This window comes from Phoca vitulina, unplaced genomic scaffold (assembly GCF_004348235.1).
Source record: "Phoca vitulina isolate PV1807 unplaced genomic scaffold, GSC_HSeal_1.0 scaffold36, whole genome shotgun sequence".
NCBI classification, from domain to species: domain Eukaryota; kingdom Metazoa; phylum Chordata; class Mammalia; order Carnivora; family Phocidae; genus Phoca; species Phoca vitulina.
In genome coordinates, this window is record NW_022589739.1 from 14,001,182 (window position 1) to 14,022,990 (window position 21,809).

The following is a 21,809-nucleotide window of genomic DNA, read 5'->3' on the forward strand; positions in this document are numbered from 1 at the left end:
TAATACCAATTAGTGAAATTCATATGCTAATAATAATAGCATCAATATTCCTCCCATTTGTTGTGTACCTGCTGTCAAATAAATAAATAAAATATTTTTAAAAATAAATAAAAAAAATAAAGGAAATGTTTGGCAGATAGCAGGTACTCAACAAATGGTAGGATTATTGATGCTATTATTATTAGCATATGAATTTCACTAATTGGTATTACTCTATGGAGAGGTAGTGTGGTAGAATGGAACACATGGGCTTTGGATTCAATCAGCCTTGGGTTTGAATTCTTGGCACCTCTTATCAAACCTATAACTTTGGGCAATTTTCCTAAGCCTCTGTTTTTTCCTCTATAAATTAGAGGCAATTATCTCAATTATGCTTTTATCAGAGGATTAGTGTAAAGATGAACTGAAATAGTATGTGTAAAGTGATGAGCACAAAGGATATACTCAATAAGCGATAGTAACTGCTATTTTAAATATTTGTTAATACACAAATGTACTCTGTTAATACTTATAAAACAGCTTTCAGTTGCCTGCCTCATGGGTCCCTGACTCACTACTGTCTCCACTCGCCTGGGGCTCAGGTGTGTGAAGCTAGTCAGACAGTATAGATTTGGCCCCATGACTTCAGTCTTTGGTAGCTGTGCAGTCCCCCTGTTCTTGGCTCCCGAGCTCATGGCACAAGTATTTTTGTAACCCACTGCGGCAGCTGTGTCCCCATTCATTCATTCACTAGCATCACCATCCTCCTCTTCTATTTGCTGCAGGGCTATAGCTGCTCTTCATTTGCTGACTGGGAGGAGCGGGTATTTGTGGATATAGTCCCAAAATAGATTACTTTTGTTCTGATAAATAATGCCGAGCATTGCAGGGAAGAGGAAGCACATTTCCCAGAGCTGAAAGGGAGAGTTCACACCACAATTTGAATGTCTTCCAGAAAGTTGTCAACCCTTAAGCCTGGCTTTTAGATAATTAAATCCTTTGCTTTTGTAGAGACTCAGAGATCTGAGTGATTAAAGTGAGGAAAAAATCAGTGTCATCTAGATCTTTCTTCCCATTCAATTCCTCTTCTGTATGAAGTGACCCACTTAAGAATATATTCTGGGGGTGCCCGGATGGTGGAGTTGGTTAAGCATCTGACTCTTGGTTTTGGCTCAGACCCTCTCCCTATGCCCTGCCTCCCACTTGCGTGCATGCTCTATTTCAGATAAATAAATAAATCTTTAAAAAAAAAATTGGAGCAGGGGAAGGGAACAGTTTGAGCAAATTTAGGAAAAGTCTCCCAGAGAATGTGAGGTCACGAAGATTGGAAAGGATATGAATAGATGGAGGGAAGCGCAAAATGCATAGGCAATCCTAAAAACTGCAATTAAATCAGATACTAAAAGACTTTGTAATTATGTGTGCAATATGTTTAACCTAATATTGGCCAGCATAGAAGGCAGGAAAGGCAACAAGGAGCCCCGGGAGACAGGAGTTCTAGCCTCTAGCCAGCATACCTTGGCCAGTACTTCTCTTCTCTGGAGTTAGAGCAGATGAGTCTAAGGTTCCTCCAGGCCCGAGACCTATCAAGCATGACAAACAGAATAGAGATGAGTGAACAGAATATAGATATTTTAAAAGATTTATTTATTTATTTTAGAGAGAGAGGAAGAGAGAGAGCAAGTGAGCGTGTGGGGGGGGAGGGGCAGAGGGACAAGGAAAGAGAGAATCTCAAGCCAACTCCCTTAGTTGTCATCCCCACCAGCTCAGACTCTACAGCTCTAGGCAACCACTAATCTACTTTCTCTATAGATTTGCCTGTTATGGGTATTTCATGTAAATGGAGTCATACAATATTTGGCTCTTGGTAACTGGCTTCTTTCACTTAGCATAATATTTTCAAAGTTTGTCTTTGTTGTTACATTTTGTTTTTATATTTCCTTTAATATTCAACAGAGCAGTTGGCATATACTAGCCTTTTTAAAAATAAAATTTATTTTAGAATAGATTATTTGTTTATTTGTTTATTTATTTATTAAAAGACTTTATTTATTTATTTGTCGGAGAGACAGAGAACACACACACACAAGCAGGGGAAGCGGCAGGCAGAGGGAGAAGCCGGCTCTCCTCGGAGCAGTGAGCCCAATGCAGGACTCGATCTTAGGACCCTGGGATCATAACCTGAGCTGAAGGAGAGGCTAACTGAGCCACCCAGGCGTCCCTAGAATAGTTTTAGAATTACAGATAAGTCGCAAAAATAGTACAGAGAATTCCCATCTACCTCACATCTAGTTTTCCCTATTGCTATCTTACATTAGTATGGTAGACTTTTCATAATTAATGAACTGATATTGATATATTATTATTAATTAAAGCCCATACTTTATTCATATTTCTCTCATTTTTTAAAATCTAATGTCATTTTTCTGTTCCAGGATTCCATCCAGGATATTATATTACATTTAGTCATCATGTCTCCTTAGGCTTCTCTTGTCTGTGACAGTTTCTCAGACCTTCTTTTGTTTTTGTGTAATAGGATTTTAACAGATACATGTTGAAGGGATTTAAATTGTTACCCTTAGAGGACAGGATTTTCTCTTCATGTCATGGAGCCTTAGGACATTTAGTATTTATTATCTAGTTGCTTTATAAAAAGACCTCTATATTAAACACTCCCATAGGAAAGCTATACCACTGATGTTTCGAGTGCAGCAGGGTGGAGTGAGTTTGAAAGAGTGGGATTGGGGGGAACTTAGGGAGGGAAGCTGCCCCTGCTACTGCCTCCTCTCATTATTACTGTTTTGTTGATATTGGTGTCATTATTATTATTGAGACAGTGCCCTGTAACAGAGGCATAGCCTTTGGAGTAAAACAGTCCCCTTAGCTGCTTCTTAGCTATAATTTCTCGGAATATAAACTCTGTGGGCCTCAGTTGTCTTACCTGTAAAATTGTCTTGCAGTGTTTGAGAATTAGGAAAGAGTAAAGTCCCTTGCATGGTGCCTGTGCTTGGCAGATGCATAATTGTTGATTGGTAGTAGAAAAAAATAGATCACGTTGGAAAAGGAAAATAAGGTAAAAAACAACAACAAAAAGGCAGCATGGAAGGGGGACTTCTGTTTTTTAGCATTTTCTGTAGTGGGTGGAGTAAGAGCAAAGATGACCTTAGTTTGCCTACATGTTCAGTATTAACTGAAGGATAGCTTCTTTCCTAGACAAGAGGCTTTCGGTCCTTTTTGGTTTGTGTACTTTTGGTTTCTAGCCTTTTTTTGAAGAAGTGCTTGGAAGGCTATGAATAATTAAAATTGTCCTAACATGGCTATTTTGCTGTAGATGCTGTGTCTGAGGAACGATACCATTTTTAAGCAAGCCTTTTCTCTCTTAAGGTAAGGATATTAATAACAGTGGTTAAATATAGCTAATATTTGCATTCTGCTAGGTAGTTCACCCAGCATTTTTCTTTCATCATCTCCACTTGCATGTCTATTAAGCATTTCAAACATTAACTCCCCCGCCATCTTGCTCTTTCCCCATTCTCAGTAAATGACAGCTCCATTCATCTAGTTGCCCAGGCCAAAGTCCTTGGAGTCATCCTTAACACTGTTATTTCTGTCCCTCTACATCCAATTCTTTAATGAATCCTCTCAGCTCTGCTTTTGAAATATATACAGAATCAAACCATTTCTCAGCTCCAGTGTCAGGTCTCATGCTTTCTGTTTTGCTAAACTCCTTCTAATCTTTACTATCATCATTCTGCCTCCTAACTGATGCCCCTGCTTTTACTTTTCTCTTCTGTCCTTCACACTAAAATCAGAGTGATTCTTTTTATTTTTTATTTTTAAAACCTTTTTTTAAAGATTTTATTTATTAACTTGAGAGCAAGAGAGAGAGAGAGAGTGTGTGAGCACGAGCAGGGGAGGGGCAGAAGGAGAGGGAGAAGCAGACTCCCCGCTGAGCAGGGAGCCTAACGCAGGGCTCAATCCCAGGATCCTGGGGTCACAACCTGAGCCAAAAGCAGACATTTAACCGACTGAGCCACCCAGGCACCCCCAGAATGATTATTTTTAAAATAATCAAGTTAAAAAAAATAATCAAGTTAGTTTATGTCACTTCTCTCTCAGAACTCTCCAATGGTCTCCCATCTTACTCAACATAAAATCTATAGAAAGGAAAATAAAATAAGATGAAAATTGAGAGAGAGGCAAACCATAAGAGATGCTAACTCTAGGAAACAAACTGAAGGTTACTGGAGGGGAGGGGGGATGGGATAATTGGGTGATGAGCATTAAGGAGAGCATGTGATATAATGAGCACTGAGTGTTATATGCAACTGATGAATCACTAAATTCTACTTCTGAAACTAATAAAATAAATAAATAAAATCTACACTCCTTACCATATCCTACAAGGCTTTACACAATCTGTTCCCTCATCTGTGTACTACTACTTACTCAGCTTTAGTACACTGGCTCCCTTTCTAGTCCTTGAGGACTCTCCTACCCCAGGATCTTTGCCCATTCTTCCCTTAGATATCCATATGGCTCAGGGTGCCTGTCTGGCTCAGTCAGTAGAGCATGCAACTCTTAATTTTGGAGTCATGAGTTCAAGGCCTGTGTTGGGTGTGGAGCCTACTTAAAATTTAGGGGCACCTGGGTGGCTCAGTCAGTTGAATGTCAGACTCTTGATTTTGGCTCAGGTCATGATCTCAGGGTCATGAGATTGAGCCCCACGTCTGGTTCCATGCTCAGGGTTCCATGCTCAGCACGGAGTCTGCTCATCCCTCTCCCTCTGCTCCTGCCCCCATGTGCTCGCTCGCGCACACACACGCTCTCTCTCTCTCAAATAAATAAATCTTCTGGGGCGCCTGGGTGGCTCAGTCGTTAAGCATCTGCCTTCGGCTCAGGTCATGATCCCAGGGTCCTGGGATCGAGCCCCGCATCGGGCTCCCTGCTCAGCGGGAAGCCTGCTTCTCCCTCTCCCACTCCCCCTGCTTGTGTTCCCTCTCTAGCTGTCTCTCTCTCTCTCTCTGTCAAATAAATAAATAAAATCTTTAAAAAAAAATAAAATAAATCTTTAAACAAAATTAAAAAAAATGATATCCATATGGCTTGATCCCCCCCTTACTTCATTCAGGTTTGTGCCCAGATGTCATCTCATCAGAGAGATCTTCCCCGACTACCCTGTGTAAAATAGTGCCCCCTCCCCCCATCAATTTTTATTCCCTTCCCTTACTTTATTTTTCTTTGTTGCAGGTATCACCACCTGAGACATTCTGTAAAGATGTATATGTAAAGTTATTTAAATTGTCTCCCTACCTGCCCCCTAGAATATAAGCATCATGCAGCTAAGGATTTTGTTAGTCTAGTTTACTGCTGTATCCTTAGAGCCTAGAATGCTGCCTGGCACATAGTAGGCATTTAATAAATATTTGTTTAATGAGTGAATAGATCCTCACAGTGACCTGCTGAAACGGGTCATATTATCTTAATTTTATACATAAATAACTGAGGTCCAGAGAGGTAAATTAATTGCTCTAAGATGACATAGCTAATGTGAGTTGGAATTAGAATTCAAACCCAAGTTTTTTTTCCACTGCCTTGCACATACAGTTTGCGACTCCCCACTGTTTTACTCTCAATGGTAAGGAAAGGCATTTGGTAGTTTATTTCTCGATTCAGCAGATAATCACTGAGTGTCTTACATGTGGCAGCCATATGATATAAAACAATGAATTGTATATCTCCCTGGACTGCATGGCACCCATGAGTCTGCATGATTTCTTTAATCCTTTACATTTATTGAAGCCTCTCTCCTACTATTCCTTTACATCGTAATCTATTTTGCCCATCATTGATCAGTCAACTATTCAATAAGTACTTACTATAGCACCACGCTTACTTATTATAGAACCATTTTACATGTTCTCTCTAATTTTTACAAAAATATACAGGACAAATATAGATAACATCATTTTACAAAAGAGGAAACTGGCTCAGAGAGTTTAAGATAGATTCAGTCCCATGAGATTATACTATTATTATCTGCATTTTAAAGATGAGATAACTGAGTTACAGAGATATAAAAGAACTTACCAAAGGTCACAGTTTGGAAATAGTACAGTCAGCATTTAATCACAGAAGCGCTTGTCTCCAAGTTGTGCCACAATTTAGTTTCAAAACTTCTGCAGGATGCTGAACTAAAATACTCTGATAACCTAATGAGCCAAACAGAGCCGTATTATTCTCCTCCATATTCTTTGACTTCTGTATTCAGTCTGGCTCTCATTGCTGTTCCTTCCTCTCTACCCTCCTTGTAAGCCTCTGCAAGAACCACCTCACTGGTTCTCTTGCCTCAGTCTCACCTCTTACCATTCATTGCTCACCTGCTGCCAGGGTTAACTTCCTAAAACCTAAACTTGATCATAACGCTCCTATGCTTAAAATCTGCTAGGAGCTTCCCAGTGCCTATACAGAGTAAACACCAAACTCCTTAGCACAGCGTATGAGGTACTTATAACCTGGCCCTTGATTACCTCTTTCACTAACCTCCCTTTTCCCTGCTGCTTCAGTTACACTCATATCCAGCTGGTTGCTGTTCCCCAAACATACCACTTTCATACCTCTGCCTAGAATCCTTTTCCTTAAGGCTAAATAATCGAGAACAGTTCTGCATTTTTAAAACTCAGGTCAAACGGTTTTACTCCCCCAGTGGAAATGACCACACTTTACTTTGTGTTCTACCAAATCTTGTACAAGTTTTTGTTCTGGATCAGCACTAGATTATAGATCACATTTGTTTACATATCTCTCTCCTAAATTGACCATAAATACAGACATTTTACTTATTTTTGCATCCTCAGGATGTCTGGCACATAATAGGCATTTAATAATGTTTATGGAAAGAGGGGAAGGAAGGAATAAGGAAATATCTAGCATTGACTTCACCTTAATGAGAAGCATACAAGCTTTGGTAACTGTGTAGATTAAATATGGGTTTCTAATTTTATTCAACATACTCTTCTTTTTAGGGTCAGCACTTCAAGAGAAAATCCCATCTGTTCTGCAGGTATGTGGTTATTTCCTGATATGGTCTGCTTGCTTTAAGTGACCCTCTAACACTCTGTAATAATTTTGTCTAGAAAGATTCCTAACATGTCTCTGAGAAGAGTGGCTGGGATCACATTCCACCTCTCACATGGAAAAGGACAAGGGCAGGAATATAAAGTGGTGGTTAAGAGCAAGAGCTCTTTAGTAAGTTTGGTTCCCAGCTCTCCCACATACTTAACTCTGTGACCTTTGGCTACCTCTCCATACCTTGCTTTCCTCACTTAAAACAATGAGGATAATTACAGTACAAACTACAGTGAATTTAAAGATTCAGTGAGGTATGGGTGCCTGGGTGGCTCAGTTGGTTAGGCGACTGCCTTCGGCTCAGGTCATGATCCTGGAGTCCCAGGATCAAGTCCTGCATCAGGCTCCCTGCTCAGTGGGGAGTCTGCTTCTCCCTCTGACCCTCCCCCCTCTCATGTGCTCTCTCTCTCTCATTCTTTCTCTCAAATAAATAAAATCTTTAAAAAAAAATAAAGATTCAGTGAGGTAAAAGACATTAAGTTAGTTATTATAGTTATAATCGCTACTATTTCAGACCTCTCTTTTATGCCCATCATCTACTAGGCAAGGGCTTTTCATGTAGTATTTTGTCCAAAATGAATGTCCATTCAATCTGATTAACTCCATGAATTTCAGTCTGTTTCAACCCAGTTACTTGCCCTTTCTGCTTTGTCTGTTACGTGAGAAATTTCAAAATAGTTGTTTGATTTTTTTTTTTTTAAGATTTTATTTATTTGACAGAGAGAGAGGGAACACAAGCAGGGGGAACAGGAGAGGGAGAAGCAGGCTTCCCGCCAAGCAGGGAGCCCAATGCGGGGCTCGATCCCAGGACCCTGGGATCATGACCTGAGCCGAAGGCAGACGCTTAACCAACTGAGCCACCGAAGCACCCCTAGTTGTTTGATTTTAATGACATCTGTCATTTGCCTAAAGAGTATCAGAGGAGGGGTGCCTGGGTGGCTCAGTCATTAAGCGTCTTGATCAGGTCAGGTCATGATCTTGGGGTCCTGAGATCGAGTCCCACATGGGGCTCCTTGCTCAGCAGGGAGTCTGCTTCTTCCTCTCCCTTTGCCCCTCCTCCCCACTCGTACTTTCGCTCTCTTTCTCTCTCTAAAATAAATAAATAAAATCTTAAAAAAAAAACAGTTTCAAAGGGAAAGGAATGGGAAACAAGAAGGAAACTAATGGGGTGGGGGGATGGGTTAGCCTGGTGATGGCTATGAAGGAGGGCACGTATTGCATGGAGCACTGGATGTTATATGCAAACAATCATGGAACACTACATCAAAAACTAATGATGTGGGGCACCTGGGTGGCTCAGTCATTAAGCGTCTGCCTTCGGCTCAGGTCATGATCCCAGGGTCCTGGGATCGAGCCCCGCATCGGGCTCCCTGCTCCGCGGGAAGCCTGCTTCTCCCTCTCCCACTCCCCCTGCTTGTGTTCCCTCTCTTGCTGTGTTTCTCTCTGTCAAATAAATAAACAAAATCTTTAAAAAGACAAAAAACAAAAAACTAATGATGTACTGTATGGTGACTACCGTAACATAATAAAAACAAAAAAACAAAAAAGAAGGAAACTAACAATTACCTAGTGCCTCATAATGCCAGGCAGTACAGAAGAGGTTTTACATCTGTCAATTTTTTCAGAAGATGGCAACAGTACGTAGAGCATCACCATTTCTACCAGCCCCAAAGCCCAGCATCTCAAAATATGGGCTTTTTACTTATTCATTCTCCCAACAAACATTTATTATACGAGGATGTGTTTTAGGTGCTGGGGATACGAAATTGAGAGGATACAGTCCTTGCCTTTTGGAAGCTTATAGTCTTAAAAGAATGTTTTCCCCAAGAACACTAGTGATGAACACCCACCATTTAGATTCAACTGTTGTTGACATTTTGCTTTCTCTATTGGGCATCATGATACCCACCTTTAAATACCTCAGTATGCATTTTTAGAAATAAGGACTTTCTCTACATTCTGTTAAAGAACCACAATACCATGATCTCACTCAAGAAAATTAATAGTAATGCTCCCATATCATCTCATACTCTATCCATCCCCAAAGTGTCTTTTGTGGGTGTTGTTTATGACCCAAACGCAGTGAAGTTTCACACTTTGTATTTCACTATTATGTCACCTTTAATCTAGTTCCACTTGTTTTTTCCTATAACAGTGACTTTTTGATTAGGTCAGACCATTTGTCTTATAGAATGTCCTCCCTTGTTGATTTGTCTGATTATTTCCTAGTGGTGTTGCAGAACATGTTCTCCTGTCTCCTTCCTATAACCTGGAAGTTAGATCTGAAAGTTTTGAGTAGACTTAAATTAAATCATTTAAACAAGAAAGTTTTCTAACTGATAGCCTGAACTTCATATGGCATCCTATTAAGAGATTAAAAAGGGACGCCTGGGTGGCTCAGTCGGTTAAGCCTCTGCCTTCGGCTCAGGTCATGATCCCAGGGCCCTGGGATCGAGTCCCACATCAGGCTCCTTGCTCAGCAAGGAGCCTGCTTCTCCCTCTGCCTGCCTCTGTCTCTCTCTCTCTCTCTGATAAATAAATAAAATCTTAAAAAAAAAAAAAAAAAAAAGAATTAAAAAAAGAGATTAAAAAAAACAAAACAAAACTATGAATATCTGATTATAAAAGTGAAAAACATTCATTTTAAAGAATATGGGAAATAAACACTCACATACATACACACAAGAAGAAGCTGAAGAAGACAGAAATTAAAAATCACCTGTAATCATACCATCCAGAGATTATTGTTTAACATTTTGTTGTATATCCTAACAGGTCTTTTTTTAGGCATTTATATTTCTCTCTCCATAGATAGATAGATAGTAGGTAAGTAGGTAGATAGAGAGGTGGATATTTTTGTTTGTTTTGCAGTAATGGGAACAAATGATACATAATGTATTTTTTTTAAGCTTTATTTTAGAGAGAGAGAGAGTGAACTCAAGTGGGTGGGGCAGGGGAGAAGGAGAGGGAGAGAATTGCAAGCTGACTAGTGCTGAGCTGAGCCCTGTGCAGGGCTTGATCCCATGGCCCTGAGATCACGACCTGAGCCAAAACCAAGAGTCGGACACTTAACTGGCTGTGCTACACAGGGGCCCCGATATATAATGTTTTATAATCTTTTTTTTTCTTATTACTTAATCCATGGTGAATATGTTTCTACTACAATGAAGAGATAAATATCTATATAATTATTTTGAATGTACTGCCTTAAATGGAACAGTTTGAAGGGAAAGATTTTGAGTCTGGCTTTGAACATGTTGATTTGGAGTGCCTGTGGGGAGAATATATTAAGTAGCCCACTGGATATACTGATCTTTTTTTAAAAAGATTTTGTTTATTTATTTGACAGAGAGAGACACAGTGAGAGAGGGAACACAAGCAGGGGGAGTGGGAGAGGGAGAAGCAGGCTTCCCGCCAAGCAGGGACCCCGATGTGGGGCTCGATCCCAGGACCCTGGGATCATGACCCGAGCCGAAGGTAGACACCTAATGACTGAGCCACCAGGCGCCCCGGATATACTGATCTTGAATTCAGACATAAGTCTGGGGTGAAAGTGTAAATTTGGAAGCCATCATATTGTTGATTTTTTTGAAGTCATGGCAATGAATGAGATCATGTGAGAACAAGTAGAGAAGAGGCCCAAGGATCAGGCCCTTAGGAACTCTGACATTTAAAAACTGGGTAGAGGGTGGGGAGGGTGGGGTGCCTGGGTGGCTCTGTGGGTTAAGTGTCCGACTTTTGATTTCAGCCCAGATCATGATGTCAGGGTCCTGGGATTGAGCCCCAAGTGAGGCCCCATGCTCAGCAGGGAGTCTGCTTGGATTCTCTCTCTCGCTCTGCCCCTCCCCTTGCTAGAGTGTGCGTGCACTCTCTCTCTTTCACAAATAAATAATCTTTATTAAAAAAAAACTGGGTAAAGGGTAAAAGAGATGGCTAATGAGGTTGGAAAAAAGGCGGCCAAAATGGTAGGAGAAAACCAGCATAGTAAATTTCAAAAAGTCAAAAGGAGAGTGTTTCAGGAAGAAAAGAGTGGTCAGCCATATTGGAGTTATAACTGTGTGCTGCTGAGAGATCCCGAAAGATAAGAACCTAACATTTTTTAGCTTTAGCAACATGGAGGTCATTGGTGACCTTATGAAAGTAGTGTCTTGTGTAGGTGGGGTGGGACCAGTTGTGGAAGTTAGCTTGCATTGACAAGTGAATGGGAGTTGGGGAGCTAGAAACGCTGTTACAATGTTTTCATGAAGTTTGAGTGGGAGGGGAGAGAATTGGCAGGAGGTGGAGAGGACTGTGGGGTCCAGGAAAGGTTTTCTTTTTTTTTTTTTTTTAAGATTTTTATTTATTTATTTGACAGAGACACAGCGAGAGAGGGAACACAAGCAGGGGGGAGAAGGAGAGGGAGAAGCAGGCTTCCCGCTGAGCAGGGAGCCCGATGCGGGGCTCAATCCCAGGACCCTGGGATCATGACCTGAGCCGAAGGCAGACGCTTAACAACTGAGCCACCCAGGTGCCCCAGGAAAGGTTTTCTTTTACATTTTTTTCTCTTAATTACACTTTTTATTTGGAAAGATAAAAAAATACATAAGACTGAAAAAGGATAATATGTCAAATAAACCCAGATTTGGCAGTTAAGTAACATTTTGCCAGATGTTCATTTTTTTAAAAGATTTTATTTATTTATTTGAGAGAGAGAGAGACCGTGAGCACAAGTGGGGGGGGGCAGAGGGAGAGGGAGAAGCAGACTCCCCGCTGAGCAGGGAGCCCGATGTGGGACTCAATCCCAGGACCTGGGGATCATGACCTGAGCTGAAGGCAGACACTTAACCGACTGAGCCACCCAGGTGCACTTGTTTTGTTTTTAAAAAGAGATTATGTTCAAGTGCTTTCATTCTGTGGCTTAGGTCTCATCCGTTATCCTCAACTAGAGGCAAAGTTCATTTTGAACTGGTATGTATTCTGACAAAGTTTTTTTTAAATTACTATTAAAATTATCAACTATAAGAATTGTAAATGCATTTATATGTATGCATAGGATAAAAAAAATATAAACTGTACAAAAAGGTATATGATGAAAAGTTGAATTTTCTACTTCCCAGTCTTACTCCCCAGTGTTACCCACTGATAGCAATTTCTCGTATATTTTTCAAGAAGTTTTATGCAGGGACACCTGGGTGGCTCAGTCGGTTAAGCATCTGCCTTCAGCTCAGGTCATGATCCCAGGGTCCTGAGATTGAGCCCCGCATCGGGCTCCCTGCTCAGGGGGAAGCCTGCTTTTCCCTCTGCCTGCCACTCCCGCGGCTTGTGCTTTCTCTCTCTGACAAATAAACAAGTAAAAAAAATAAATAAATAAAAGAAGACGTTTTGAACATACATTGTGTGTGTACAACTATTCTTAATGCTGGACATTTAGGTTGTTCTGAGTTTTTGCTATCTCAAAAAATGCTGCAGCAACCATCTTTATACATCTTTGTGAACTTGTTCCTGTACATTTGTAGGATAAATTCCTGGAATTGAAATTGCTGAGTCAATGGATTATGATTAAAAATTTTGGTAAATATCGTCTGATTACCCTTCAGAGAAGTTGTATTGATTTACATTTCTATTTTCTGGTTAAAACTTTTTTTTTTTTTTTTTAAGATTTTATGTATTTATTTGACAGAGAGAGAGAGTGCGCACAAGCAGGGGGAGAGGGAGAGGGAGAAGCAGGCTTCCTGCGGAGCAGGGAGCCCGATGAGAGGCTTGATCCCAGGACCCTGGGATCATGACCTGAGCCGAAGGCAGACGCTTAAACGACTGAGCCACCCAGGCGCCCCAAAAACTGGGTTTTATAAAACATCTTATTTTTTTGGTAGTAAAAAAATTGTCTCCTAATTTGCGTTTCTTGAGAGAATTTATCATCTTTCCACATTTTTATTGGCTATTTTCATTTCTTTCCTTGTAAACTGTCTGTCTATACTTCCTGCCCATTTTTCTTTTTCTTTTTTTTTTTAAGATTTTATTTATTTATTTACTAGAGAGAGTGCGAGAGGGCAAGAAAGAGCGGGCAAGGTGAGAAGCAGAGAGAGAAGCAGGCTCCCTGCTGAGCAGGGAGCCCGATGCGATGCGGGCTTGATCCCGATCACGACCTGAGCTAAAGGCAGCCACTTAACCGGCTGAGCCACCCAGGCGCCCCTCTGCCCATTTTTCTATTGGGTTGCTGGCTTCTTCATTTTTAATTTACAAGATTTTTTTAATATAGTTTTTATATATTAAGGAAATTAGCATTTTTCTGTCATCTCTGCTTTGCATTGCTTCTAGTCTTTGTCTTTTTGTGTTTTTTGTTGAAAATAAGTTTTATGTTTTTATAAAGCTAAGTTTATTAATCTTTGATTTCTAGATTTTGTTTCTTGCTTAGCAAGATCTCTTCCAAGATTAGTTTAAAAAATCCTTCATGTTATCTTCTGGTATTTTTTTTTCCCTTTATATATGTGATGCATCTGGAATGAGAAGTGAGTAGAGATGCAGTTTTTTCCCCCAAATGGGTCGTTAATTGTTTCAACATTTATTGAAACATCCATCTTTTCCCCTTAGGTTTGAGAACGTCACCTTTATCATATACTAAGTTTCCATATAGATCTGGGATTATTTTAATTTTGTTTTGTTCAATTGATTTGTCTGTATATTTGATGCCATTACTAACCTTTTTTAATACTATTGGTTACTATAATTTTGTAGTATATTTTAGTATTTGAGAGCTACTTAAATCTGAGGGGTTTTTTGGTTTTATTTTGTTTTTAAAGTTGGGATCAGGGGCACCTGGGTGGCTCAGTCGTTAAGCATCTGCCTTCGGCTCAGGTCAAGACCCCAGGGTCCTGGGATGGAGCCCCCACATCGGGCTCCCTGCTCGGCGGGAAGCCTGCTTCTCCCTATCCCACTCCCCCTGCTTGTGTTCCCTCTCTCGCTGTCTCTCTGTCAAATAAATAAAATCTTAAAAAAAAAACAAAAAACAGTTGGGATCAAATAGGGCATGTTAAAACCTGTTGAAGGAGATCCAGTAGGGATCCTTTTGAAACGAGAGGTGGATGGGGCGCCTGGGTGGCTCAGTCATTAAACATCTGCCTTCGGCTCAGGTCATGATCCCAGGGTCCTGGAATTGAGCCCCACATTGGGTTCCCTGCTCCGCGGAAGCCTGCTTCTCCCTCTCCCACTCCCCCTGTTTGTGTTCCCGCTCTCGCTATCTCTCTCTCTGTCAAATAAATAAATAAAATCTTTAAAAAAAAAAAAAAGAGAGAGAGAGGTGGAGGATAATATAATTTACTCAGTCTTCTTTTTCTTTTTCTTTTTTTTTTTTTTAAAGATTTTAGAGACCAAGCAGGTCAGGGGGAGGAGGGAAGGAGCAGAGGGGTAGGGAGAGGAAGAGGTAAAGAATTTCAAGCAGGCTCCACGCTGAGTGCAGAGCATAACATGGGGCTCGATCCCATGACCCTGAGATCTTGACCTGAGTTGAAACCAAGAATTGGATGTTAAACCAACTGAGCCACCCAGGTGCCCCTCCAACAGTTTTCTATTTGGAGAAATTTAAGCTGTCTCCAAGATTTTTCAATGTAAACAACACTATGATAAACATCCTTGTACATCAGTATTTATACCCTTATCAGATTATTTACTCAGCATACATTTCTAAAAGTCAAACTGGTGGGTCAAAGGAAATGGACATTTTTAAAGCTATTGATGTATTACCAAATTGGTCTTCAGGAAGATTGTGCTATTTTATTCTTCTTTGGTATTTGAGAATCCCTTTTGATATACTCATCAATATGAAGCATTATTAATTTTTTAATATTTCGTAATATTGTAAGTTAAAAAATGCCATCCCTTGTACTGTAATTTGCATGTCTTTGATTACTAGTTGGTTGACCATATTTTCATACATTTACTGGCCATTTATCTTTCCCTTTGCCCATTTTTCATTTGTTGTCAGGGAATCTCAGAAGGCCCTCTAGAAGGCCCAAGGTGACTCACCAATGTTGGCATGCCAAGATAATTCTACTTGAAAGGACATAGTTTTGTTGGCATTTTTCATGGGTTCTTTGAGATATCCTTAAAATCAGAAATTCCAAGATTGAATTATATTGGCTTTCAGAAAAGAGTGGGGAGCAGTGCCCGGTTCCGTCCTTCACCCAGCATTCTCTCTGCGGGCCTGGGTACCATACCAGCTGCTCTTTCTAAAAGATGGGTGTGGTTGTAGTGACTGCCTTTTTCTTACTGTTTTAAACATACATAGAGAGGTAGAAGTAAATATATATAAAGAGGTCTAAAGAGGTTAAGTGAAGAGAACTCAGAGTCCTCTCATTACAGCATGAGCAAAAAGGTGGAATCAGAAACATGGCACATTCAAATCCAAGTAGTTCAGTGTACTATAATTAGAAAAACTGGAAAAAGTTTGAAAAGAAATTTTTTAAAAAGTGAGTAGCTGTCAGGGCCAAATCATTGCAGCTTGTCTTGGTAAAATGTCTTAAGAACCTTTCAGTGTGGAACTCACGACCCTGAGCTCAAGATCCAACCCGAGATCAAGAGTCAGATGCCCAACTGACTGAGCCACCCAGGTGCCCCATAAAGGCAATTTCTGAGTACATACTATTTGCCAGGTGCTGGGGTGTACCTGCCCTTTGGTGTGTAAGGGACCTCTAGTCTACTGAGTGGAGAAAATATCCTGTAATTAATTCTGACTGGGGCTACCCCAGTGTTTCCCCCCATTTCTGCAGCATAGCCATGCTAAAAATGCTTGTTCTAATCTTGAAGGAGAAATAATTAAAGTGACGTTGTTTACCCCCATCCTGGATTGATGGGTTTAGTTCCCAGCTTAGTAAACAGGGACACTGAAGGACAGTTGGTTTTGGCATATATAAAGTAAAGGAATGTGATGTGGGAGAAGTCAGTACGTGATCACATCCTATAATTGTGCTAACTGAAAGATCTTCAGAGCCTCCTTTTGAAACCCTGGGGTTCTGTATCTTTAGTGAAAAGAGTTGCCTTTCCTCTTACGAGGCTGCAATATTAATGTGACAGCTGGAAACCCATTTGATGACAAGGAGCAGGGCAAGAATTCTTTTGAACTTACTAGAAATCGGAGGCTTTCAAACTGGTAAATTTTATAATGTAAACAACTGGCTAATTAAGCAGTTTAAACACTGGTAATTTGACCAAAACCTTTCATTTAAGGGGGAAAATGGTTAATTTAACAGTAGTGTGAACCAACTTCTTAATTAACCAGCTGCTCTAATTATAGGAATTGCCCTAAACTGAATTTGAAAATGCTTCCTTGCCAAGGAATCCCAGCAGAGGAGAGGCTGAGGTACACAGTCTGGTGCTTTCACCTAAAATGTGTCACCGTCTCAAAGATCACCTTTGGTTCTGTTTGAAACCACTGGGGGGGGTGTTTGATTTTCTGTGTAGTTAAAGATGGTGGTTGGCATCTGAGTTTTCTTTATTTATACAAAATGTTCTACTATATTGTGGAGGCATGGGAGAGCTAAAACCATGAAGTAAACTCGATGATCTTTGAACGTTTAGGGCAGTAGAAGAGTTTCACGGAGAAAGTGACATTTGGCCCTGGAGGCTGGCTAGGATTTCACCCATCAGAGAGGTGCAGTCCCAGCAGGGGGTACTGCCCAGCATGGCACAGAGGTTTGGCATGGTTCATACAGAACGGCAAGTGTAGCTCTGTGGCTGAGGAGCAAGGTTTTAAAGGCCTGGAGGAGTGGGAGAATGAGATGAAGTTGTTGGAACTAGATTAAAGAATCCAGTTTCTTAAATGCTTACCTAAGGAGTGTGAACATTTTGAAATATGGCCAAGACCTTCCCCTCCTCATTCGTTGGTGTCTCTGTAGTGCCTGGCACAGTGCCTGGCACATACTAAGTACTTAAAAAGAAATTATGTGGCTACAAGGATTAAATGGTTGAATTAATGAAAGAGAAGAACGTGATTAGGTTTGTGTTTTAGAAGGATCAGTTTGTCAGCTGTAGAGGGTGGAATAGAGAGGGGGGTGTGGATACAGTGAGATCACCAACAACAGTTTAGCCAAGGCTGCCCCTTGAATCTCTTAACCCATCCATGCTCTCTCTCCCTTTTTCCATACACCAACCGAAGTGATCTTTTAAAAACATATCAGGCATATACTTACCCTGCTTATGGCTGCTCAGCTTGAAATGCAAATCCTTTACAAGGCCTAGTGTGGTGTGTTTCCCACTCACTGCTCTGGTCTCTGGTATACTCTGTGCCCTTCTCACTTTGCTTCAGCCACAGTGACAGCCTTTCTTTTCCTTGAACGTGCCAACTGGTGGCCTTTGCACTGCTATTCCCTCTGCCTGGAACATTCATCCTCAATCCTTTCACCTAATAAATTCCTCTTTGCCTTTCAGGTTTCAGTTTGTTTATTTATTTTTAATAAATAATACATGTACTTGGAACAAGTTTTATTGATAACAAAAGAGTATAAAATAAGCAGTTAAGTCTCCCTCTCCTCCTGCCTTCTAGCCACTTCCCCTCCCTGGGGATAACCACTATTTTCCTCTGAATTCTGGTCTCAGTTCACATGTTTTTTTTCAGAGAGGCCTTCTCCGATACTCCCGTCGAAAATAGATCCACCAATTGTATTGCCATAGCCCTCTGTGCTTTTTCTTTTTATTTATCACATTTGGTAATTTTATATTTATTTTGTGACTGTTCCATTAATGATTCCCTCCTCCCATAGACTGTCAGCTCCATGCTGCAGAGCTGGAACCTGAAGGCTCGAAGGGTCCAAGGTCTTAGATTTAGAGAGACAGAATTGGGATAGCAGCCAAGAAGATACCTCAGTTGTGTTCAGTGCTCTTTTGGAACCTCTGCCAAAAATACCTCCTTCTTCCTTGCATGGTAAACTCTTACTCCTCTTGCAAGAATGCATTTGTTACCTCTTCTGAACCTATTCCCCTTACCCTCCCCTACTCCCACCACCTCCCCCGACCAAGGCAGGTTCATTGTTCCTTCCTCCAGACACTCACTACCTTGCTCTCATCTCTGTTAAAGGAGTTTGTCCACCGTAAGGTGATTATCTGCTTTCCAGCATCCTTCCCTAGTACACATTGAGTGTCTCCAGCGAAAGTGACATATTCTAGTCATCTTTGTCCCAGTGTTGTTGGCATGCAGTAGTAAATGTGGACTAATGCATATCATGGAAGGGACCCATGATATCCAGGGTTTGTCTTGATGAAATAGTGTGGATTATAAATGCAGGATTGGCTCTGATGCCAGTCTCTGACTGGCCTGGCATAGAGCAGACCTGCTTGGAGGCCCATTTTAGAAAAGAGAAGCCTAAGAAACATTTCACTTCTCCACACCATTTTCTTTTTAGCCTCCCCATAGAATGTTGGACCTGGGAAGATGAGGGCAGGACTATAGGAGCTGGGAGGAAAGGGAGCAGAACCTAGGATTAATACTTCTCCAGAAGGTAGAGAGTGAGCAAGAGAGACAGACATAGAAGAACTGTGTGGGGCTGGTTCCAGTGAGAGGGTAGAGATAAGAAACTATGATCTGAACTAGGAAAGTTCATATCTAGCTAGATTTTATATTCCAGAAATTCAGATGTCATGAGAATCCACCTGTGCACAGGCCGTTCAGCCAGATAGACCTGGGTTTAAATTGCAGTTCTGCCTTTTACTTGCTGGATGACCTTGGCCATTTCACCATATTTTTTGAGCTACAGTTTCTTTTTTTTTTTAATTAAGTTTTTAATTTTAATTCCAGTATAGCTAACGTACAGTGTTATATTAGTTTCAGCTGTACAATATTGTGATTCAACAATTCCATACATCACCACTGGGTGAAGATCATCAGGATAAGTGTACTCTTTAATCCCCATCACCTATTTAACCCATGCCCCCTCCCACCTTCCCTCTGATAACCATCAGTTTGTTCTCTGTGGTTGATATATATTTTTTTAAGATTTTATTATTTGTCAGAGAGAGAGAGAGAGCACAAGCAGGGGGAGCGGCAGGCAGGACCCTGGGATCATGACCTGAGCCAAAGGCAGACGCTTAACTGACAGAGCCACCCAGGCATCCCTGTTCTCTATAGTTAAGAGTGTTTCTTGGTTTGTCTCTCTCTTTTTTATCTTTGCTCATTTGTTTTGTTTCTTAAATTCCATATATAAGTGAAATCATATGGTATTTGTTTTTCTCTGACTGACTTATTTCACTTAGCATTATGCTCTCTAGATCCATCCATGTTGTTGCAAATGGCAAGATTTCATTCTTCTTTATGGCTGAATAATATTCTGTTATATATACCACATGTCCTTTATCCATTCATCATTCGATGGATACTTGGGCTGTTTCCATAATTTGGCTATTGTAAATAATGCTGCAAAAACATAGGGGTGCATGTATCCCTTTGAATTAGTGTTTTTATATTTTTTGGGTAGATACCCAGCACTGTGATTACTGGATCATAAGGTAGTTCAATTTTTAACTTTTTGAGGAAACTCCATGCTGCTTTTCACAGTGGCTGCACCAGTTTGCATTCCCACCAACAGTGCGCAAGTGTTCCTTTTTCTCCACATCCTCACCAACACTTGCTGTTTCTTGTGTTTTTTATTTTAGCCATTCTGACAGGTATGAGGTGATATCTCATTGTGGTTTTGATTTGCATTTCCTTGACGATGAGTGATGTTGAGCATCTTTTCATGTGTTGAGCTACAGTTTCTTTATTTGTAAACAAGGATAAAAATAATGAAGATTAGGGGTGCCTGGGTGGCTCAGTCAATTAAGTGTCCGCCTTCAGCTCAGGTATGATCCTGGAGTCCCAAGATCAAGCCCCCCATTAGGCTCCGGCTCAGCAGGGGGTCTGCTTCTCCCTCTGCCCCTCACCCCACTTGTGCTCTCTCTCTCTCAAATAAATAAAATCTTAAAATAATGAAGATTAAAGTCCTTCCTTGAAGATGGATCCAAGTGGTGCATCTTATAAGGACTCCTTATAACCAAGGAAGGACTTTAATAATAATATCATATTGTCTACCACAATAAATATGTGTATGGAGATCTTAGTTTATACTTGGTAGTAGCATACACACACAGCGTTCTGTACCTTAGCTTTTTGTTTTTATTGTTATTTACTTAGCAGTGTGTGTTGGCAGTTGTTCCATATTAGCACAGATAAATCAAACAGATGGTTTGTAAAACTTTGTGGAAATCTGTGATTGTCCTCTTACCTTGTTGTATTTGCCACTCATCTCTTTCTCTGTATGATCCACATTAGAAAACTTCAAAAGGATTATTGGCATTGGAGGAACAAGTGAAAACAAGAACACTGTGAGAATGTATTTTGTCCTCTCAGCACCAGTGGCTATAGCAGGAAAGAATTTCTCAAAGAAAAACAGGTAGTGGGGAGTGGATATAGTCCAGGAGCCAAGAGGAGAGAAAAAGGGGGTAAACTGAGAGTCAGCCCAGGGTCAAGAAATGGCTCTGGTTCTTTTTTATTTATTTATTTATTTATTTATTTATTTATTTATTTATTTATTTAAAAGATTTTATTTATTTGACAGAGACATAGCGAGAGAGGGAACATAAGCAGGGGGAGCGGGAGAGGGAGAAGCAGGCTTCCTGCTGAGCAGGGAGCCCGATGTGGGGCTCGATCCCAGGACTCTGGGATCATGACCTGAGCCCTGGCTCTGGTTCTTTAAACCAGCAGGAGACCCACTATCCCAAATATTCCTAGTCTTGTGGTGGAGAATTTGTCTCCTCACGTGTGGTCTGCCCTGCAGGAGCTTTGAAACAGGTTTGTCTTATTTTCTGTCTTTTAGGTGGCATTCTGATGGGTACCAGTCGGCACTACAAGACAAAGCCTACCCATGGCATTGGAAGATACAAGCACCTAGTTAAAGCACAGGAGGTAAAGGGAGCCAGGGTCCTTTAGAAGAGGATAGTGTGCATCTTTTCCAAAAACTGCAGATCAGATTTGCATTGGGCTGATAACATTGGAGGTAGAAATAATATTGGGATTACCCTTGAGTCCTCTCCAGTTATTTCGTTTGGAAATTATCTACAGTGAGGTGTTTCTGCCAGCTCTCAATCTTGTCCCTACACCAGGTTATCACAGTGAAAAGCCAATGATTTGGTTTCATTACTTGTGGTACTTAAAAAAAAATATCTTCGGGGCGCCTGGGTGGCTCAGTCGTTAAGCGTCTGCCTTCGGCTCAGGCCATGATCCCAGGGTCCTGGGATCGAGCCCCGCATCGGGCTCCCTGCTCTGCGGGAAGCCTGCTTCTCCCTCTCCCACTACCCCTGCTTGTGTTCCCTCTCTCGCTGTCTCTCTCTCTGTCAAATAAATAAATAAAATCTTTAAAAAAAAAAAAAAATATCTTCTTAGTACTTATTCAGCATGGACCTCACAATAAATGATACATTCACTTAAGTTGAATGAATGGTTTGTGGCGAGTAGAGGCAGAATGGCATTTTCAGCCAAATAGTTTTATAGTATTTGCAGATTTAAAAGATGTTTATGTTCCTTGAATCCATTATCACAGATAACTGGGTGTTAGTTTTAAGCATTATAAGATTTTTTAGCCCATTTCTTAGGATTTCCAGAGCTACCGTATTGCTTCTATGGTGGTTTGATTTCTGTGCATGTGCAGAGGATTTTGTGGTGAGGTGGACACAACACCAGCCTGAAAGTCAGAAAGTCTGGT

General features: G+C 40.8%; 1 protein-coding gene across 4 annotated transcripts in view; it reads left to right on the forward strand.

Moving 5' to 3' along the window:
* The window catches only part of MRPL48 (mitochondrial ribosomal protein L48), a 51,416-nt gene that overhangs the window by 5,422 nt on the left and 24,185 nt on the right, over positions 1-21,809 (forward strand). For 2 of the 4 annotated variants that reach the window (XM_032427182.1, XM_032427183.1), the window contains exons 2-4: positions 3,311-3,363; positions 7,005-7,042; positions 20,925-21,013. In XM_032427182.1, coding sequence (XP_032283073.1) covers positions 3,311-3,363; positions 7,005-7,042; positions 20,925-21,013 — 180 coding nt within the window. The remainder of the gene's footprint in view (positions 1-3,310; positions 3,364-7,004; positions 7,043-20,924; positions 21,014-21,809) is intronic. The other 2 variants (XM_032427184.1, XM_032427185.1) reach the window with 1 other exon arrangement.